The 18928-nt window shown below is 42.9% G+C and overlaps 1 protein-coding gene across 1 annotated transcript; it reads left to right on the forward strand.

The window, feature by feature from the left end:
- The first annotated feature begins 3092 nt into the window (after positions 1–3092).
- LOC111145694 (DEAD-box helicase 18) lies at positions 3093–18531 on the forward strand. Its single transcript, XM_022500805.1, has 14 exons — positions 3093–3240; positions 4834–5118; positions 7506–7646; positions 9149–9284; positions 9904–10004; positions 10124–10323; positions 10419–10533; positions 12264–12403; positions 13489–13650; positions 13959–14111; positions 14779–14892; positions 16377–16433; positions 16793–16970; positions 18047–18531. Exons 1-14 carry the CDS (start codon positions 3156–3158, stop codon positions 18187–18189), a joined length of 2010 nt encoding a protein of 669 aa, XP_022356513.1. The 5' UTR covers positions 3093–3155; the 3' UTR covers positions 18190–18531.
- The last annotated feature ends 397 nt before the right edge of the window (positions 18532–18928 follow it).

Consider the following 18928-nt stretch of genomic DNA (forward strand, 5'->3'; position numbering starts at 1 on the left):
AATTTATCAAAGTCAATGTCTTAATTTTGACCACTGTCTCGTGGCTGAACTGTTAACATTAGGACAAACTGGGTGGGGGATAGTATTTTTGCAATGTCTTTGTAAATCTAAAATCATGTCAAATAAAAGTGTATTAAAAATAAATCCCAATTCTGAAGTCTTATCTCCACGATATATGGAGAAGCAAGGGTCAGTGTGTAATTCAATCACTAGCGGTCAGACTGGGGCACTTGGGGTGGGAAGGTCAAAGGAAGTTGTCTTTTTGAAGTTCTCCCCCTCCGCATTCAAGCCTCACCCCCCAAGCTCAGCCGAGCCCTGGACTGCCCCCTGCATAACTGCTCGTGTGGTCCTGTATTGTTACTGAATGACATACAAGGCTATCTTTGCCAGTCTTTTCTCTGACCCCAGGTCTTCGCTTGGCTATTTCCACAAAAATACCTCTAACGCAGAGGAGCATGCTGCCCTGCCCCACAACCGCCGCCATCCGTCTCTATTACACTACATCATCTTGTTTTAATGTCTTCCCAGATTTTAGCTCCATGTAAGTTACCTTGTTGTCTCACTTGTCTACCTGATCCGTATCTGTCTCCCTCTCTAGGCGGTAAGCTCTCTGGAAACAAAAGTCTTGCCTGTCTTGTTGACTGTCTGACCCTAGGGGCCCAAAATAGCACCTGGCACAGAGTAGATTTCTTTAAAAACCATAAGTGAATGTAGTTCTCGTGAGAAAGGTTTCTGTAATGTACTTCTATATCCTCTCCACTTTCTAGAAGCGCGGCACCAATGATGCACTGGAGAATTGTAGCAGTGCTCCCTGAAATCATCTCTCCTTTTCACATCCATCCGTTCATTGAAGAAGACATTTCTTAAGCACCAGCCATCTGCTTAGTACAATCCAGAGAACCAGAGTCAAGCCACCTGAAGGGAGAAACGCCCCACTTATTTACAGTAATGCAGACATTTTTAAGTTCCTATCCACTACACAGTGGTTCGCCTGTAGCAACTAGCATTTGAAAGTTCCCAGAAAATCACTGAAGGAGTCTTAATGCAATGGTTGGAGAGAGTGAGTGAGTGAGTTACTTGTTTTTAAAATTCGGGAGTTTGTGAAATAGACATGTTTTCTTATCCCAGTGAAGTGCCGCTTTTTTGTTTTGTTTTGTTGGGGGGAAAGGGTCAGACAGAGGGAGAAGGACAGAGAAAATCTCAAGCAGGCTTGAGCACCCATAATGAAGCAGGAATTGGGACCCGATCCCACAACCCCAAGTTCATGACCTGAGCTGAAATCAAGAGTCAGATGCTTAACTGACTGAGCCACCCATGTACTCCAAACTGAGGCTTTTTTTAACTTATTTGAATGAAAAGATATTACACATAAATCTTCTTTTCACTATATGAGCACTTGTCTAAGGCTTAAGGATCTCAGATTGCTACTGGACCAAATAGAGCCTGCTCCTTGGTGAGCTATACACAGAACCTGTACCAGGTGATTGCCTTACAAGGTCATTTTGTTCAATAATTTCCAAAGCATGACTTCCTGAACGAGGGAAAGCAGGATCCTCTTAGTAGGGTTTGTAATGATGTTCAGAGTGGAATTTTAACATTGTACTGAGGCTGAGGTTAACTATTGGTCATTTCCGGCACTTCCTGATTCATCTTTGAAAACCTCGTCCTCAAATGTTTCTTTTTGTGCTTCAGCAGTTCGCTAGTTAGTTTCTAAAAAATTAAGCCTAAGCTTCTAGGAGTGTCTTGGGTTCAGGAGGTCAGCCCTGAGTTCAGGGGGCCAAGGGTGCACACGGGTGACAAAACAAAATTGGAAGAACTGCATGGGTGAGCCATGATCCCTATGAAATTTAAATATTTAAATAAAGACATCATCTTCATTCTCTCCTCTGTTTGCTACTAGCACAGTGCATATGCACAGAGGTATGGAATGAAAGACTCCATCTGGATCCCCATTCCCACATGAGGGTGCTGAGCTCTCATATGCTTCCCTGGTCACTGTGTAGTTTACCTTGTTTAATTTTCTATCCTCTCCATATGTCAACTCTGTTAGTTTCATGAAAGTGAACTGTGTGCATCTTACCCACCATTCTAGTCCCAGGACAGAGCACACACCTATCACATACTCCTAGCATAAATATGCTTTAAAAAATTGCTAAATCAGTGAATAACTGATAATGAATACATTCTGCAAAAAGAGACACTTGGGATGGGGACCCCAAGCCAGAAATTTCAAATAGTTAAACATACACTGAACAGATACTAAGATAGGCTCTAGCAGTGAGGGACAAAAGGAATTTCAGAGGCACATACATGATGAATTTCCACCTCCCCAAACTCTCCTGGATGCTTTCTGGGATCTGATCTAATGATACTGATTTGTTTGCTAGACCTCGATATTCACTCTGTTAAAAGTGTCAAGACTCTGAACTGAAAGGAGGGAGAGCAGGTTTATAAGGCAAAAGCCACAAGGTTACATAACTTGTTTCAAAAGAATTACCATTACCCCCTCAAAGTTAAAATGACTATTTATTATGCCATTGTCAGTTTAGCTTGCAGAGGTTACATTAGCTCTATTTCAGTCCGAAGTAGAAGAATGTGTTCCAGGCGGTCCCAACCAACCAGCTGCAACTGACCGAAGTCAAGAACTCATGGTGTTCCAAGAACTGAAACAGGAGCCGTAAGAGACCCCCCTTCTCAATATCCTCCCAACCCTCTCTTGGCACTGCTTAACTTCGGAATCTTCTTCCACAAGGTAAAGATTAAATTTAGGTTTTATTCAATATCCCGAAAAGTCCAGGATACAAAGAGGACAAGCACATGAACTGGAGGCTCCCTAAACCCTCCGCTCGTTGTTGTTTCTTCAGCCTCCTCTGCGGAAGCTCGCATTCTCAGGACCCTCAACGGCCCCTAACACACGCCACCGGCGGACACAATGTGAATCTGGGTCGGGCTTCCACTCCTCTAGAGGGCGCTGCGCAGAGTCCGGTCGCCGGAAGCATTTCCACCCCGGACTCATTTTTTTATCAGGCTGCGGTCCTCCAGGGATCCCGTGACGTATTTCCGGTCGGCCGGGGTACGCACGTGCGACCGGGAGGAAGTAACGTCAACCCGGTAGCCGAGTTGTGGCGCCGCAGTGGAGGAGCTTTACCGACAACATGTCCCATCTACCCATGAAACTCCTGCGCAAGAAGATCGAGAAACGGAACCTCAAATTGCGCCAGCGAAACTTAAAGCTTCAGGGTGAGATGCGCGGAGCTTGGGGACTGGGGGCCTCGGGAGCTGCGGGAGCCCGCCCCTGGGTCGCGGCGCTGCTTTGCTCGGGAGTCACTGCATCCCTGAGGTGGCGCGGCCGCTTCCCCCGCGGCACGTGTGTGTGTTGACAGTGAAAGGCAGCCTGTCGCGGTTTCCAGTCGGTTCTGCTCGGGTGCCGCTCTCCGCGTGCCCCCGGTCCGCTCCTGATGTTTTTCGAGCCTCAGTGTCTCCGTATAGGGTCACAGCAAGAGCAGGCCGCCTGAGTTTTCTCTCCAGGCCTCCCACCGGGCTTCCAGCCAAGCCGGCTTTTCTATGTTTCCCTTATTCTGTGTTCCTCCCACTTTCAGGTCCCACCTCATCCCCCACCCAAACCCGCCGGCCCATTTCCAGTCAGACACGTGGAACCGGTCATCTCCACGCGCCGCCTTTTCACATCTTTTTAATGCCAGCATTGCTTCAAACGAGCTCGTTTCACCATCGCCTTCCCCTATTCAGGTCTGCTCTCTCGATTCCTGGACAATATTCTGTTTTCAGCTCTAGAAGTGCCTTCTGCACGTGTCAGCGCGTGCCCTCCCTATCTTCCCATTGCTCCTAACTTTAGGTTATGAATTCCTCGGGCGCTTCCAGGTATTTGCATCCTTGATAAAGACTTAGCTGAAAAGGCTCTTACCTGAATGTCCGTTACCTTTCTTACCCACCTCCTTTGCAGTCCTAAGTTCCTAACAATGAGCCAGAGATCTTGAAGTTACCTTATCCTTTTTGGGGTCATATATAAGGTATCAGTTCCCGAGGGCAATGTTGGAGGCATAATTCTTTACCCTAGTTGGATTCCAGCAGAGATCAGTTGCTTGGGAGGAATCCTGAAGAAGAGGACAGGTTTGTGGGTTTTGGAAATGGTTTTGAACTTCCCTTGTATTTTCAGTTCTTATAAATTGTATGGCACTACTAACTACATCTTGGTACTTAAAGTGACACTTAAAATTTTAAAAAAATAAAGTTTTTAAAGTGTTGTTACTTTTTATTATATGTAAGCAGGGAAACTTTTAAAGACATCCTTAGGTGTTTGTATATATATGATAAATATTGGGACCAGTAAGTGAATTTTCAATTTTCACTGCTGCTTAGGAAAGTTAGACTGAAAGTTTTGAAGTTACAGGAAAAGCAGTAGTTGTGTGAATAGATGATAGTCTTTTCTAATATGTCAGCTAGCCATATATTTTTCAAATACTTGATACAAAAATGTTTATTTGTACCTACCGGTGTCTGGCCCCATCCGTTTAAATGTTTAACTTCACTGAAGTTTTGCTGTCCCAGATTCTTAACTCCATATGGACAGAGATGTGGCTTTTTGAAGTTAAGAAATCAGTATAGCTTTCCCTTTTGCAGCATTTTTCATTAAAGGAAACTTACTTGTCCTGTAGTAGAATGCCATAAATTTAAGTGGTTTTAATAATGTACATGAAAGGGTATTAAAAGCTAAATCATTTCAGTCATGGATACCATGAGGTTTCTTACCTGGGATTCCAAAGTTTTTAAGCAAACCCCTTCTTTGTTCACAATTTGCGTTCTGTTTTTAAACAGGAGCCTTGGATGTGAGCTTATCAGAAACGCAAAATGGAGATATGTCTGAAGAACCAGTGGGAGGTGGGAAGGTTAAAAAATCCCTGAAACAGTCTGTGAATGTGGGCTCCTCAGAAGCCCAGAATGGAGAGAGAACTAAAGTAACAGTGGAAACTGTACAAGTTAAAAAAAAAAAAAAGAAATCTACCATAAAAATCAATGGAGAAGCAGCAACACAGCCTCCCAATTCAGAACCAAAAAAGAAGAAAAAGAAAAAGAGAAAAATGGTGGATGATGCTGGGCCTGGTAAGTACTTCAGTTTCTTTGAACTTCAGACATTCAAACAATTTTCCCAGTTTCATCTTCCTTCTAATATTGTATTCACACAACATGCAAGAGTCACTATACTCACTAGCATACCAGAAAATAACCTAGTAGCAAAAAGAAGCAGAGTGCGGACTGGGGGTGTGACATTTTTATTTGTATTAAGATACTGAGAAATGGGCGCCTGGGTGGCTCAATGGGTTAAAGCCTCTGCCTTCGGCTCAGGTCATGATCTCAGGGTCCTGGGATCGAGCCCCACATCGGGCTCTCTGCTCAGCAGGGAGCCTGCTTCCCCCTCTCTCTCTCTCTCTGCCTGCCTCTCTGCCTACTTGTGATCTCTGTCTGTCAAATAAATAAAATCTTTAAAAAAAAAAAAAAAGATACTGAGAAATGTCTCATATGCTTTTACACTCTCTAACGACTGAAGAAAACCTTGAGCTTCAATGAAAGCCTCCTTTGAATTCTTGAAATTTGCTCTTTTTGATAGATGGCTAGGCTTTTTTTTTTTTTAAGGTTTTATTTATTTATTTGACAGAGATCACAAGTAGGCAGAGAGGCAGGCAGAGAGAAAGGGAGAGGGAAGCAGGCTCCCTGCTGAGCAGAGAGCCCGATGTGGAACTCGATCCCAGGACCCTGAGATCATGACCCGAGCCAAAGGCAGCGGCTTAACCCACTGAGCCACTCAGGCGCCCCTTGGCTAGGCTTTTAAACAGACCATATTATGGCATAGGGTTTTAGGTTTATTACCTGTTTTCAAACAGAATTGTGGCATTACGCTAAAGACATCTGGGCTAATACATTCCTGTCTTCTCAGGCCTTTATTTCAGTGGACTTTGCATTAATGACTCTTTTTATTTACCCTTTTTTTGTCCCAATTTTCTTTGCCTACTGTAAATTCCTCCTCTTGAAAGGAGACTTAGTAATAATTCGGATGTGCAAAGTGTATAAAAATAGCAGGTAACTTCTGTATAAATGGAATGTTAATTTCCAATGAGTAGAATGGCCAGGATGGGGGAGAGGCCACTTGCTTTTCGAAGATGGTTGGATTTGGATAAGCTTACGTGAAAGAGAGGCATTTATTTGAGATGTAAGCAAACAGAGATTTCAAGGGAGAATGTAACAGGTGTCAGCAAACTATTCAGCCCTCTACCTACTTTTGGAAATAAAGCTTTATTGGAACACTGCAGTGCACATTTGTTTACTTGGTCTTTATTGTGACAATCCCTGTGTCTTTATTGTGACAATTCCTATAGGCCTGCAAAACCTATAATGTTCACTCTCTGGGCCTTTATAGAAAAAGTTTCTCAACACCTGGGTTAGAACCTCCTATTCATCTAACTTAGCTGAAATGAGGGTTTCATTTAGAAAGGAGCTTTTGCTGCCCATAGGTTGACCGTTTCCCAGAAGGATGGTTGTCAGGTGCAAGGCAGAGGCCAGTCCTGGGCCACAGAGAGTCCTGAGTTTTGGTTCAGGTCAGTTCTCTTCTAACTTGCATAATCAGCTCCCATGAATTTGTAGGAGCCCAGCATGGTAGCTAACCCATTTGATCCCAAATGGAACGTTCAGGAGTGTGATGGGAGGTAAGGCTGGAAGGATAGTGTAGGGCCCTGTTAGGAAAGCTATATGTAGAAGTGAAATGCCAGGAGGCCTTCCCCCTGCTTCCCCTCACCACTTGGTTTCCAGGAGCTACCAGTTTCCAACGCCTGACTAAGGGAATTGTACTTGCACTGAGGTCTCTTTAGTAACATGAAGAGTCTTCAGGGTTTCTGCTCATCTTTGAACCAAAGCTGGCTTTTTTATGGAAGATTTATGTTAATGGCACAATCGGACAAATTAGTGCTTTTTAAGAGTTCGAAAAACTATTAATCACAGTCGTTTTTTTCCTCGGTGGAATACACAGAACTTGATGTAATCAGTATACTTACATTGTTCAACTTTTCAAATATGTCTTGGTCATTCCGGGCACCCGGGTGGCTCAGTCTTTACCGATAATCCTGGGATCGAGCCCTGCATCGGGCTCCCTGCTCAGCGGGAAGCCTGCTTCTCCCTCTCCCGCTCCCCCTGCTTGTGATCCCTCTCCCACTGTGTCTCAAATAAATAAAATCTTAAAAAAATATATATTGGTCACTCAGGCTGCTAGTTAGGCCTAAAAAATAAAGTTTTGTTGGCAAATATGCATGTCCCCCTGGGATTTTACATATAATTAAATCTTTAGTCATGAAAAAGACATTCTTAGCATATTAAAACTGGAAGTGTGTTAAGCTTTTGAAAACATGCCTCTGCATTACACATCTTTTTGTTTTGTGATTTTATTTGGTATTTTATTTTAACCAAAAAATGGGGGGGGGTGTTTTCCCTTAAAACCAAAGATACCAAAAAAGTGAAAACTGAAGACAAGGGGGACTCTGAAGAAGGGGCCCAAGCTCCTGAAGGGACAGAAAACAGTGTGGAGAAGCCAGATGATCAGGAAGAGGACAGTGAAGTGCCCAGCCTACCCCTAGGACTGACAGGTAACTTTAGAAAGGTTTCCAGAGAGACCTTATACGTGGCATGCCTTCTGGATTATAGGATTTGAAGTTTCAGTTGTAACTTTTAATTTACCTAGAAAATTAACTAGATATAAAAATATTTCTTGTCAATACTTACCTAGAAAAAGAAATATTTTTATATCTAGTTACTGCTGCTTTATCTACATTGTATGCCTTAGTTCTTGTCATTTCTGTTTTATTTTTTCTCTGCATTTCTGACACTAAATATTTTGGTTAGCACATAAACAGCTTTTGGGGTCCTCTCTTCCTTTGGTTTGTTGTTTTCTAAAGTTCATTCCATTTTGTAGTAGGAAAATCATTGTCCCAGAAGTTTAATACTGACCCAGTTAGTAGTAAGGAAGGATGAAATTCACATTATTGAGGGACTTTGGCCAGGGTGACTTCCTTTGGCCTCTGTTTCCTCGTAAGGTCAAGAATTTGGCCAGAATAACTTGCCCAAACCAGAAATGTCTAGGAGCTCCTTGAGTTGTTCGGTGTGGGTTTTTTACTTATTAAAATAAAAATTTTAACTTAAATTTTTACTTAAATTTATTTTTTAAATTTTAAATAAATTTTTTAAAATTTATTTAAATTTAACTCTAACCCAGGGTTGCTTAATCAAAATTGTAAAGGTTATGGCAGTGGTTCTCAACCAGGGCAGTTCTCCTTCCTTGGAGGGGTGATCACATCATCCCAGTTTACTCAGAACTTGACCAATTTTAGCATCCAAAGTCCTGTGCATAAACCTTAGTCGCAGGCAAACCATGAAGGTTGACTGCCAACACATTGGGTTTTCAGAACTGGGGGCTGGTACTGTCATTTAGTGGGTGGAGGTCAGGGAGGCTGCAGAACATCCAATAATGCATGGGACAGCCTCTGACAACGAAGGATTATCCAGCCCAAAATGTCAGTAGCACCAAGGTGGACAATAGCTGGCTGATAAGCTGGGCAGGTATGGGGTAGAAGCTCCCCGGGGGGATTTTGGTGTCTTCCCCGGCTGAAGAACCATTGCACACTTGACGTGTGGGTCCAGTCTAATGGGGTGTGGCTATATCTGATCTTCTCGCTTGTCTTTTTGGCGTGAGATTAACAGCTCTTTTGATTGATTTTGCACTTAGTTTCTCTCTACTAGATGCTTTCACTTTTTATTAAACATTTTCATTTCTTTCGGCACCACCCCAGTGCGTGACATATTCATCTCACCCAAGTCCCTTGACTACATCTCCTCTCCGTCCATTACTATTTTTGTTACAGGATAGGTTCTAGACGTTACACAGCTGTCAGCAGTGGATAAACTGAAAAGTCAGGGTCTTTTTCTTAGTTATTATATGGGAATGGTGGGGGTTAGTCTCTTACTGGAAGAAGCTGTGTTCAGCTTCATTGCCACCCAGTGATGTTTTCAAACAGCAAAACTAATTCATATAGCCGTAGCAGTATTAACTATTAAAGATAAGTTTGCTAATGATAAACTATCTTTTATTTAGGCGCTTTTGAGGATACTTCATTTGTTTCTCTTACTGATCTTGTCAATGAGAACACTCTCAGGGCAATAAAAGAAATGGGTTTTACAAACATGACTGAAATTCAGCATAAAAGTATCAGACCACTTCTGGAAGGCAGGTATGATTAACATTGGTGTTTGGGCATTAGTACCCTTTTTTGGGTTTTTTGGGGGGTTTTTTGTTTTGTTTTTAGTTTTTTTTTTTAAAGATTTTATTTCTTTATTTGACACAGAGAGAGAGATCACAAGTAGGCAGAGAGGCAGGCAGAGAAAGAGGGGGAAGCGGGCTCCCTGCTGAGCAGAGAGCCTGATGTGGGGCTCGATCTCAGGACCCTGGGATCATGACCTGAGCCGAAGCAGAGGCTTAACCCACTGAGCCACCCAGGTGCCCCATTAGTACCTTTTTTAGTGCTAGTCATTTAGAAAGAAGATGCCACCATGTTCTGTTGATGTTTGCACTGTGCTTTGGGTTGATACATCCACGCTCCATTAAAGGCTTTAAGTTACTTACTAATGTTTGAAGAAAAGTGTTCATTTCTGTTTTATAGCATAATTCTTATTTCTGGGTTAGATCTGTAACCTCTGATCGATTTCAGTGATAAAGAAGCTAGGGACTTTTTCTTATTCACATTCTAGCCTTGATGCCTGGAATGTGATAGTATGTAGTAGGTGTTCAGTAAATGCTTGTTGAATAAGTAGACTGAATGTCTCTTTTTCCTTTCCATCGTTAATATTTAGGGATCTTCTAGCAGCTGCAAAAACAGGCAGTGGCAAAACGCTGGCATTTCTCATCCCTGCAGTCGAACTCATTGTCAAGTTAAAGTTCATGCCTAGGAATGGTAAGTCTCTGATCCAGTGATTTTTGGTGGTATCTCCCTAGAAGGTTATCGTAGCTGTTACAGGCTTATGTCAATAACTACAGCTAGACTTTAACCATCTATCATTTTTTGCCTTTTAGGAACTGGAGTTCTTATCCTCTCACCTACTAGGGAACTGGCCATGCAGACTTTCGGTGTTCTTAAGGAGCTAATGACGTACCATGTTCACACATACGGCTTGATAATGGGTGGCAGCAACAGGTCGGCTGAAGCACAGAAACTCGGTAATGGGATCAACATCATCGTGGCCACCCCAGGCCGCCTCCTAGACCACATGCAGGTAGAGCAACACTGGAGGGGGCTGCCTGTCTTCTTGTCTCATGTGAAACCTGAACCTGACAGCTAATATGTTTTTCTTTGCCTTTGTCTTGCTAGAATACCCCAGGGTTTATGTATAAAAATCTGCAATGTCTGGTTATTGACGAGGCTGATCGTATCTTGGATGTTGGGTTTGAAGAGGAATTAAAACAAATTATTAAACTTCTGCCAAGTAAGTAGGCTTAATAGCTGCATGTGGTTTGCCAGGTAGTTGTTGGAAGAGATGCGGGCGGTTCCTCTAGGAAAGCCATTCACCCCCGAATTGTAATCTCGCCAAGCCAAGTGGTTGTGGCAGTCAGCCCTACAGGTAGTTTGCAGTGCAAGCGTCAGACTTACCAGTAACTTAATGCAGTGGTTTTGCCACTTTAACATCTGTCTCACTCCTGTCTGCCCCCACCACCCCATCTTACTTTTTCTCACCACCACCACCCTCCACTGCCGACATCTCCAGGCAGCTGTGAATGTGTTGCCTGCCGTGTTGTACTTGACTTGTGCATACCGGGGTCACAGTCCTTGCAATGTTATGAACTGTTTGTCTGTAATAAGGCCAGGATTCCATTTATTATATGGTTTATTTTCTCATGCTTTTTGAAGTATAATTGATATAGTCTGTACATATTTTAAATATGCAGTTTGTTTTGACATGTTTACACCTGTGAAACCCATCACCCCAATTATTGGAGAAAACCACCTTTGGCCATTAAGTATGGTATTAGCTATAGATTTTTTTTTTTTTTTGTAGCTGCCCTTTACGAGACAGGATGAGAATGATCCCTTCTGTTCCTGGTTTGCTGAGATGCTTTTTGTTTTTGTTTTGTTTATCTGCACATACTGGTGGTTTTTATTAATCCAGAATGGCATGTTGCAGATACTGTAGAGTCTGTACATTTATTCATTACAGAAATGGCATCCAAACCATTAGACATGAAATTGCAGGAACAGGGGTGCCTGGGTGGCTCAGTGGGTTAAGCCTCTGCCTTCAGCTCAGGTCACCATCTCAGGGTCCTGGGATTAAGCCCCACATCAGGCTCTCTGCTCAGCGGGAAGCCTGCTTCTCCCTCTCTCTCTACCTGCCTCTCTGCCTACTTGTGATCTCTCTCTCTCTCTCTGTCAAATAAATAAATAAATAAAATATTTTTTTTTAAAGCTTTAAAAAAAAAAAGAAATTGCAGGAACAGCATAAAACGGAACAGTAACATCACAATCAGAAATAGATGTTAAATTCTATCAAATGCTCTTACCATGCCTGTTAAAATGATCAGATGTTTGCTTTTTTCATTAAATGTTTCTTTAAATTTTAAATTTGTTAACTCAGTAAATTTTATCACTTAATTTTCAAATATTAAACAGCTCTACATTCCTGAAGTAAACCCTACTTGGTCATGATGCATTATCCTTTTTATATGCTACATTCACCTTTGCTCAAATTTTTTAGAAATTTTGCATCTGTGCTTAAGAATCATTGTTCGGTTTCGGTATCAGGGTAATGGCTGGCTTCAAAGAATGAGTTGGGAAATAAACACCCGGCAAATCCGGGAGAGACTGTGCAGAATTATTAATATTTTTTCCTAAAGTATATGATAGAATTCACCAGTGGAAATCTTTGGGGCTGGAGTTTTCTTTATGTGACAATATTTTAACTACAGTTTCTGTAATGGATACAAAGCTATTCAGGATTTCTCTTTCATCTCAAGCGAGCTTTAGCCATTTATCTCTCAAGGAAATTGTCCATTTTATCTGTCAAATTTATAGACGTAAAGTTGTTCGAGATATTCCCATCTTAATATCTGTAGTGATATCACACATCCCATTCTTGCTAGTTCTACTCAGCATTTCTAGCGGTGAGGCAATGCTAACGAGTCCCTGAAATATTGGGGTTATTTTTATTTGTATCTGTTTCAGCACGCAGGCAAACCATGCTCTTTTCTGCCACACAAACTCGAAAAGTTGAGGACTTGGCAAGGATTTCTTTGAAAAAGGAGCCATTGTATGTTGGCGTTGATGACGATAAAGCTAATGCAACAGTGGATGGTCTTGAGCAGGTACTCTTTGTCAAGATCTTACATTTTCCGATCATCTTCAGTGTGTCCTTGCAATTGTTTGGAGGATCATCCCAAAAGCAGATGGACTGGTGAACTTTTAATTCAAATACAGTGAATTTGGGTATGGGCTCTTGGCATCACAGATCTTGAATTCTGAATAATTTGATCAGCTCTCTTTATTCTGTCTCTTAATACTGCTAGCCGCATAGGAGACACTAATCACTACCAAGTGTAAATGCAATAAAAAGTGAAAGTGGTTTTTAATGATCTTTTGCTCTAAGATGCAAGGTGAGTTAGTGGATACAGAGGCTGGCTTCAGGACATTGCTGTGAAAAATTGGAAATGAGGTAACAGATCCAAACTAGGTGGATTGAAAACAGAACTTTTGAGTATTTTGCTGAAGAAAATATTTCAAATAATGATCTCACTTAAAAATTGTGTTTGTTGTATATTTTTTTTTAAAGATTTTATTTAATTATTTGAGAGAGAGAGAGATCATGAGAGAGAGCATGAGAGGAGAGAGGTCAGTGGGAGAAGCAGACTCCCTGCTGAGCAGGGAGCCCGATGTGGGACTCGATCCTGGGACTCCAGAATCATGACCTGAGCTGAAGGCAGTTGCCTGACCAACTGAGCCACCCAGGCGCCCCTGTTTGTTGTATATTTTTAAAAAATATATTTATTAGGCTTTGTTACCTTGTTTAAGACAGTGCATTTAGGCTGTAGTTATTTGAGATCTTGCTATTAGGGACTTTTTAAAAATGAAGCATTGCTATGCTTTAAGGGTTCCGACACGTAGAGTTGTTACTTTATTATGGTTGCACAAACTGTGGATAACCAGAAGTCTGTAACCTCAGAAATACAAAAAGTATTTAGTATTTAGTGATTGTACCCAGTAAAAGGAGTCAGAAGGGCTACAATTAGTCTTCGGTTTAGAGATGCTTTACTATAATGAACTCAGTAATTTTGCTCTAGGTAAGGCACGTTGGTGTATACGCACTGTTTATCTGAGCTCTCCATTAAATTATATTGGTTCATGAAGCTGAAAGTGTCTGATTATTTTTATCTGTTCACTTGAACGACTCTAGGGCTATGTTGTTTGTCCCTCGGAAAAGAGATTCCTCCTACTCTTTACATTCCTTAAGAAGAACCGGAAGAAGAAACTGATGGTCTTCTTTTCATCCTGTAAGTCCGTGAAATACCACTATGAGTTGCTGAACTACATCGATTTGCCTGTCTTGGCCATTCATGTAAGTGATCATCATGAGTTCATTAAAAAACAGTTAACACTTATCAAGTATATGGACTGTGGGGTTTTCGGTATCACTCTCCCTAAACATAGAATGATCCTATGTGGAGGGAGTTTTGCTGGGTGTAGAAGGGTGCAGACCACAAAGGGATAAGAGATGCCATTCACCTAGGGAAATGAGATCCAGGCCAGAGAGTGAAATGGAAATGAAGCAGGTTAACAACTCCACAGCTAGGGGGTTGTACATCCAGACCTCCCAGAAATGACCTCAAGTTGCCAGCTCTAATGGATGCTTTGATTTGATTCTAGGGAAGGCAGAAGCAAAATAAGCGTACAACCACATTCTTCCAGTTTTGCAACGCAGATTCAGGGATATTGTTATGTACTGACGTGGCAGCAAGAGGGCTGGATATTCCTGAAGTTGACTGGATTGTTCAGTATGACCCTCCAGATGACCCCAAGGTAACTGGCATCCTTGGGATTTCTCCCCAAGGGCTCTGTGCTAAGGAATGAACTTTCTGGTTTCCTTGAGACACACCGTATTTCATATTCAGAGGTTGATCCATATTTATCCATGCCCTGTTGTACTGCACGCTGACTGCAGTATTTCTCTGGTAGCTAGGGCTATAGTAGCAAGACCCAAAGGGGGTGTGCCAAGATTTGAGAAGCCTCAGTGCGACTGAAGTTAGGAATGTCGTGCTTAGAATGGTCTGTGAAGAGTGGTAGGTGTTAGAAGAAAATAAAATACACTTCCGTAAAATAGGTAAGATTCTGCAGCATATGTAGTAGAAGTTTTATTAAATATTGTCTGCAGAAGTATATGATATAAATTGTTAGCTAGCACAAAAACATATTCAAAAAGTAATTTGAAGACAAAGCACACTTAGTAGTCATTAATGTGAATATTTTGTCCAGTGGGTATCAGGCCTCGATCATGCCGTTACCTCTTTGGTCATGGTCCATACAGAAGTAGGGAACGTGGCCAGCATGTGTGTGGCGTGGCCCTAGGGGAAGAGTGCCATCTCGTCCAGATGTGCTGACATGCTCTGTCCATTACCATGCAGGTTCTGGAAAGGCAGGTACCCATGGAAGTTGGTGTATTAATTCAGGTTTTCTTTCTCCAACAAAGGAATATATTCATCGTGTGGGAAGAACAGCCAGAGGCCTAAACGGGAGAGGGCATGCCTTGCTCATTTTACGCCCTGAAGAATTGGGTTTCCTTCGTTACTTGAAGCAATCCAAGGTAAAGGTCTTAGTTTGGAAAACTGTAAGCTGGGGGCAGATTCCCGTTGGTAGAAATTGTGTCTGTACCACTGGCCTTACGCACCATTTCTGGATGGGTCTGAGGCATCGGGAGTTGTTGCAGTGCACTGGGAACAGTTAGAAAAGTTAGATTGGGCCGGGGAGATTAGATGAGCATCTGGCCTGAAACATGAACAGCCCTTGGCCCCTCTTGCTCAGCAGTGCATCTTGGTGTCCCCAGGCGATGTCCCTTTCCCTGGCCCTGTTTGAAGCCGCTTCCACCCCTTCTGAGCTCCCTCATACCAGGTTGTCTCCACCTGCCCCGCTGCTGCAGCCTTGTTTTCATGAGGACTCCATTCACTCCTGCCTCTTCTCCTTCCTCCTGTCCGTACTCCTTGACCCTCTTTTACCTCCAGTCTCTCCTATTACTTCTCAAGACTCCTACTAAAAAAACAACTTTGACCCTAAATCCATTCTCCTTCTCCCTCTGCCATGGTTGCTGCTGATTGTCTTTCTTCCTTCTGCTGTTTTGGAAAGTGGCTTTTCTTTCCTCTGTTTACTGCCCCCTTAGCCTGATCCCTAGCCCACCCTCATCTGGCTCTGGCCTCAACTCCATCCACCACACCTGATTTCATTAGACTCCTAACGGACCTCTTTGTTGTTCGATCTTGTGTGCACCTGTCAGGACTTCTCTTGACATTTGCTTCCCCTTTGGCCTCCTTTGGCCCAGTCTTACCAGGTGGATTTTCCTCCACCCTGAAAGTATGTGCAGTTCCCAGAAATGGCCTTGGTGCCTTTGCTTGGTGCCCATTTCTGGATCTGAATGCTCCTGGTTTCAGTGAGCTGTGGTGTGCTGTGGGACGCCATCACTGATCTCCTGTTGTTGGCGTTCCCACAGCACAAGTGTTCATCCAGCTGTACCCTTACCCCCAACCTATCTTCTCTGCAAGACTTCAGGCTCTGAGGGTGGGACTCGGACAGCTGTTTTTCCAGCACTTCTCCGAGATCTGGCATTTTTGCAGTTACCTAATAAGTGATGACTGGTGAGAGATCCTTCCGATAGGTGGTTGTGTGGTCATCGTGAGTTCTGGTATCACAGACCCTAGTCACAGGGCAGGGTGGCAGTAGCACAGCTCTCCTGACATGGAGGGAGGGACCAGTGGTCCTGACTGGAAGCATCAGGCTGTCTCATGCTGCATCCGTGGAGAAAAGGACTTCATTGACTTACTGTTCCTGTCTAGTCTCTCAGCTTTCCTTTCAGGAAGGTTCCTCAGCACAATGTATGCGAGGATAGCAGAGGTTAGATAAGACTTTTCCACTGGCTGCGGGAGACCAGAGGAGTGGCTCTCTGTCCTGAGGGAGTCCCGCAGGCCTGGCTGTCCTTCTGGTTCTTCATGAGACAGGACATTTGTCACTGCTAGATCATCTACAAGTCTGAATATTGATCCATCTTGGTTTACTAATCTTTGTGCTTTTGTTTTCTAGGTTCCATTAAGTGAATTTCAGTTTTCCTGGTCCAAAATTTCTGACATTCAGTCTCAGGTATGTTTGGTATTTTTATTTGCATGGTTTTTGTTTTTTGGAGTTTTTTTTTTTTTTAAACATTTGTGAGGAAGAGGGAGTCTCAGTTGGTAATCATTGTCCTCTGACTCTCCCCTTTCATGAACCAGGTTTGGACTGTGATCTTTTAGGGTCCTTGCTATGCTGCTTACCATGTTTCTGTGTTCCCTACCTTGTTCCAGTTCATACCTTATAAGGTATGACATTATTCTTACTGTACCCTAATTTTGCAAATATTATAAAACTTGTAATAAGTGTATTGGAACAAATGTTTTTTTGTTCTAATATATACGAAATCTGCTTTTGTATTTTATTGAAACCAATGTCTCTTTTCGTTTCAGCTTGAAAAATTGATTGAAAAGAACTACTTCCTTCATAAGTCAGCCCAGGAAGCGTATAAGTCCTACATTCGAGCATATGATTCCCATTCTCTGAAACAGATCTTCAATGTTAATAACTTAAATTTGCCTCAGGTTGCTCTTTCGTTTGGTTTCAAGGTGCCTCCTTTTGTTGATCTGAGTATCCTTTTCTTTATTGGCAGGAATTCATCTGGGAACTGAGGGACAGAAGGTTGACAGAAGGTCGACTTGGGCTTAGCACTTGGTTTGGGGTGTGCTTCGGCTGTCTGGAGCCCCGGGAGTTCATTCTGGTCACTGTCTGCTTGTCAGCGCTAGCACACAGTGGGCAGGGGTTAGCTGTCGTGGTGGGGATTACAGACATAGGACAACCTGGGCTTTAGGCCTTTAGGAACTTGTCAGGCAGACTGGGAGAGCGAGAGAGTTGTGCATTCCAGAGAGAAGCCAGAGAGGAACAGTGGCAGGGCTCGGCCGCTGTGAGGCTTCCCCTTACGAGGTCATGGAGAGCAGCACACCCTGGGGCTGAAGGGAGAAGATGGGGCCTCCGAATGTTTATCACCTCAGAGCCGTGGAAGGATTTCGTGCAAGAAAGTTGCAAGACTAGCAAAAGACAGCAACACATAAGTGCTACCCAGGGTAAAAGCCAAGGGAACGCCTGCAGTTGCTTCTGTTGCAGTTGATCATCTGTACTTGATCTTCGTGTTTCCCAGCGAGGCAGCAAACAGCAAAAGTGAGGCCTGTGAGTTAGCGCTGTGGCGCCGACTCCTGAGGGGACGAGACAGGGGTCCCCGTCCTCATTGTAGATAGTAAGTGTCTGCTGTAGTGCATACTTGCTGAATTGTGAGGAAGAGCAGCAACTCCTTCAGGTGGCTAAGCATTCCTGAATCCACTCCGAACAGAGGTGAAAGTCATTTGACAGGGTGGTTTTTATTGTGTTTCTCTAGACTTGCTGATGTGCCTCTCAAACTTATAAATCATTGTCTTCAGTTTCATTGTGCAGGGAAAACAATACAGCTGTTACATTGGGTTTCAAAGTCACACCTGCTCACTTTAGTCCGTGATCCCTCGACCACTCCAGACCTCCTGGAAATGGGTCACGTGGGCTTATGGTCCCATTTTCCTAGTGTGGGGAGGGGTTGTGGGAGTGGAGCGGTGGGGGTCGTGCTGGCTTGTTCTCTGTGTATTAGATGAGAGCTCATTGTCTTGGTGTTGCTTAATTTCCTTAACCCCCACCTTTAGATGTGAATAGCAATGACGGCAAGCTTAAAAAGAGAGGAGGCGGTGGAGGCTTCGGCTACCAGAAAGCCAAAAAAGTCGAGAAGTCCAAAATCTTCAAACACATTAGCAAGAAGTCCTCCGACAGCCGGCAGTTCTCCCACTGAAGACACACCTTCCTTTTGTCTCGAATAGCTTTGTCCTGAAATTGATTTTTTTCCCCTTTCTCTAACAAAGGAATTGTAGCTTCAGGATTGGGATTGATGGAACAGGAGTATGAGTTGACGGTTTCAAGCTCCAGGCACTGATACTATCTTCCAGGAGATACCGCTCTTATTTGGGGATGTAAAACAGAGTTCAATTTTTCTAGGTTGTTCAAGAGCAAAACAAGGGATCTTTTGGATTTTGTTGGGCAACAGAGTATTTTAGATCTTTTGCCTCCGAATTTGTCATTGTTTTGGGGGGCAGGGTATTTTTTATTTTTTTATTTAAAATCAAGTAATTAACAAAATATATTACTGGTTTCAGAGGTGGAGTTAGGTGATTCATCAGTCTTCTATATACCCAGTGCTCATTACATCACGTGCCCTCCTTAATGTCCATTACCCAGTTCAGCCCACCTTAGAAGGCAGTGACCTGGTACACTGGGGGTAATGATGCAAAAATTATCTCAGTTTTTTTGTTTTTGTTTTTGGGGTTTTTTTTGTTGTTTTGGTTGTTTCTTGGACCTTAACCGTAGTTCTTGACCTCCCCTGAAAATGCTACTGTGGCTAGGAAGCACGTTACATTAAAGGTGGCGTTGGGTTTTTGTATATTCCAGATTTTAAAGCAGTGGGCCTTTCCTATTTTTTTTTTTTTAAGAGCCCACAGTGTAGGTTATTTGTCATTGTTATTTGAATAAAGCAC

This window comes from Enhydra lutris, unplaced genomic scaffold (assembly GCF_002288905.1).
Source record: "Enhydra lutris kenyoni isolate GAN:26980312 unplaced genomic scaffold, ASM228890v2 scaffoldscaffold1, whole genome shotgun sequence".
Lineage (NCBI taxonomy): Eukaryota > Metazoa > Chordata > Mammalia > Carnivora > Mustelidae > Enhydra > Enhydra lutris.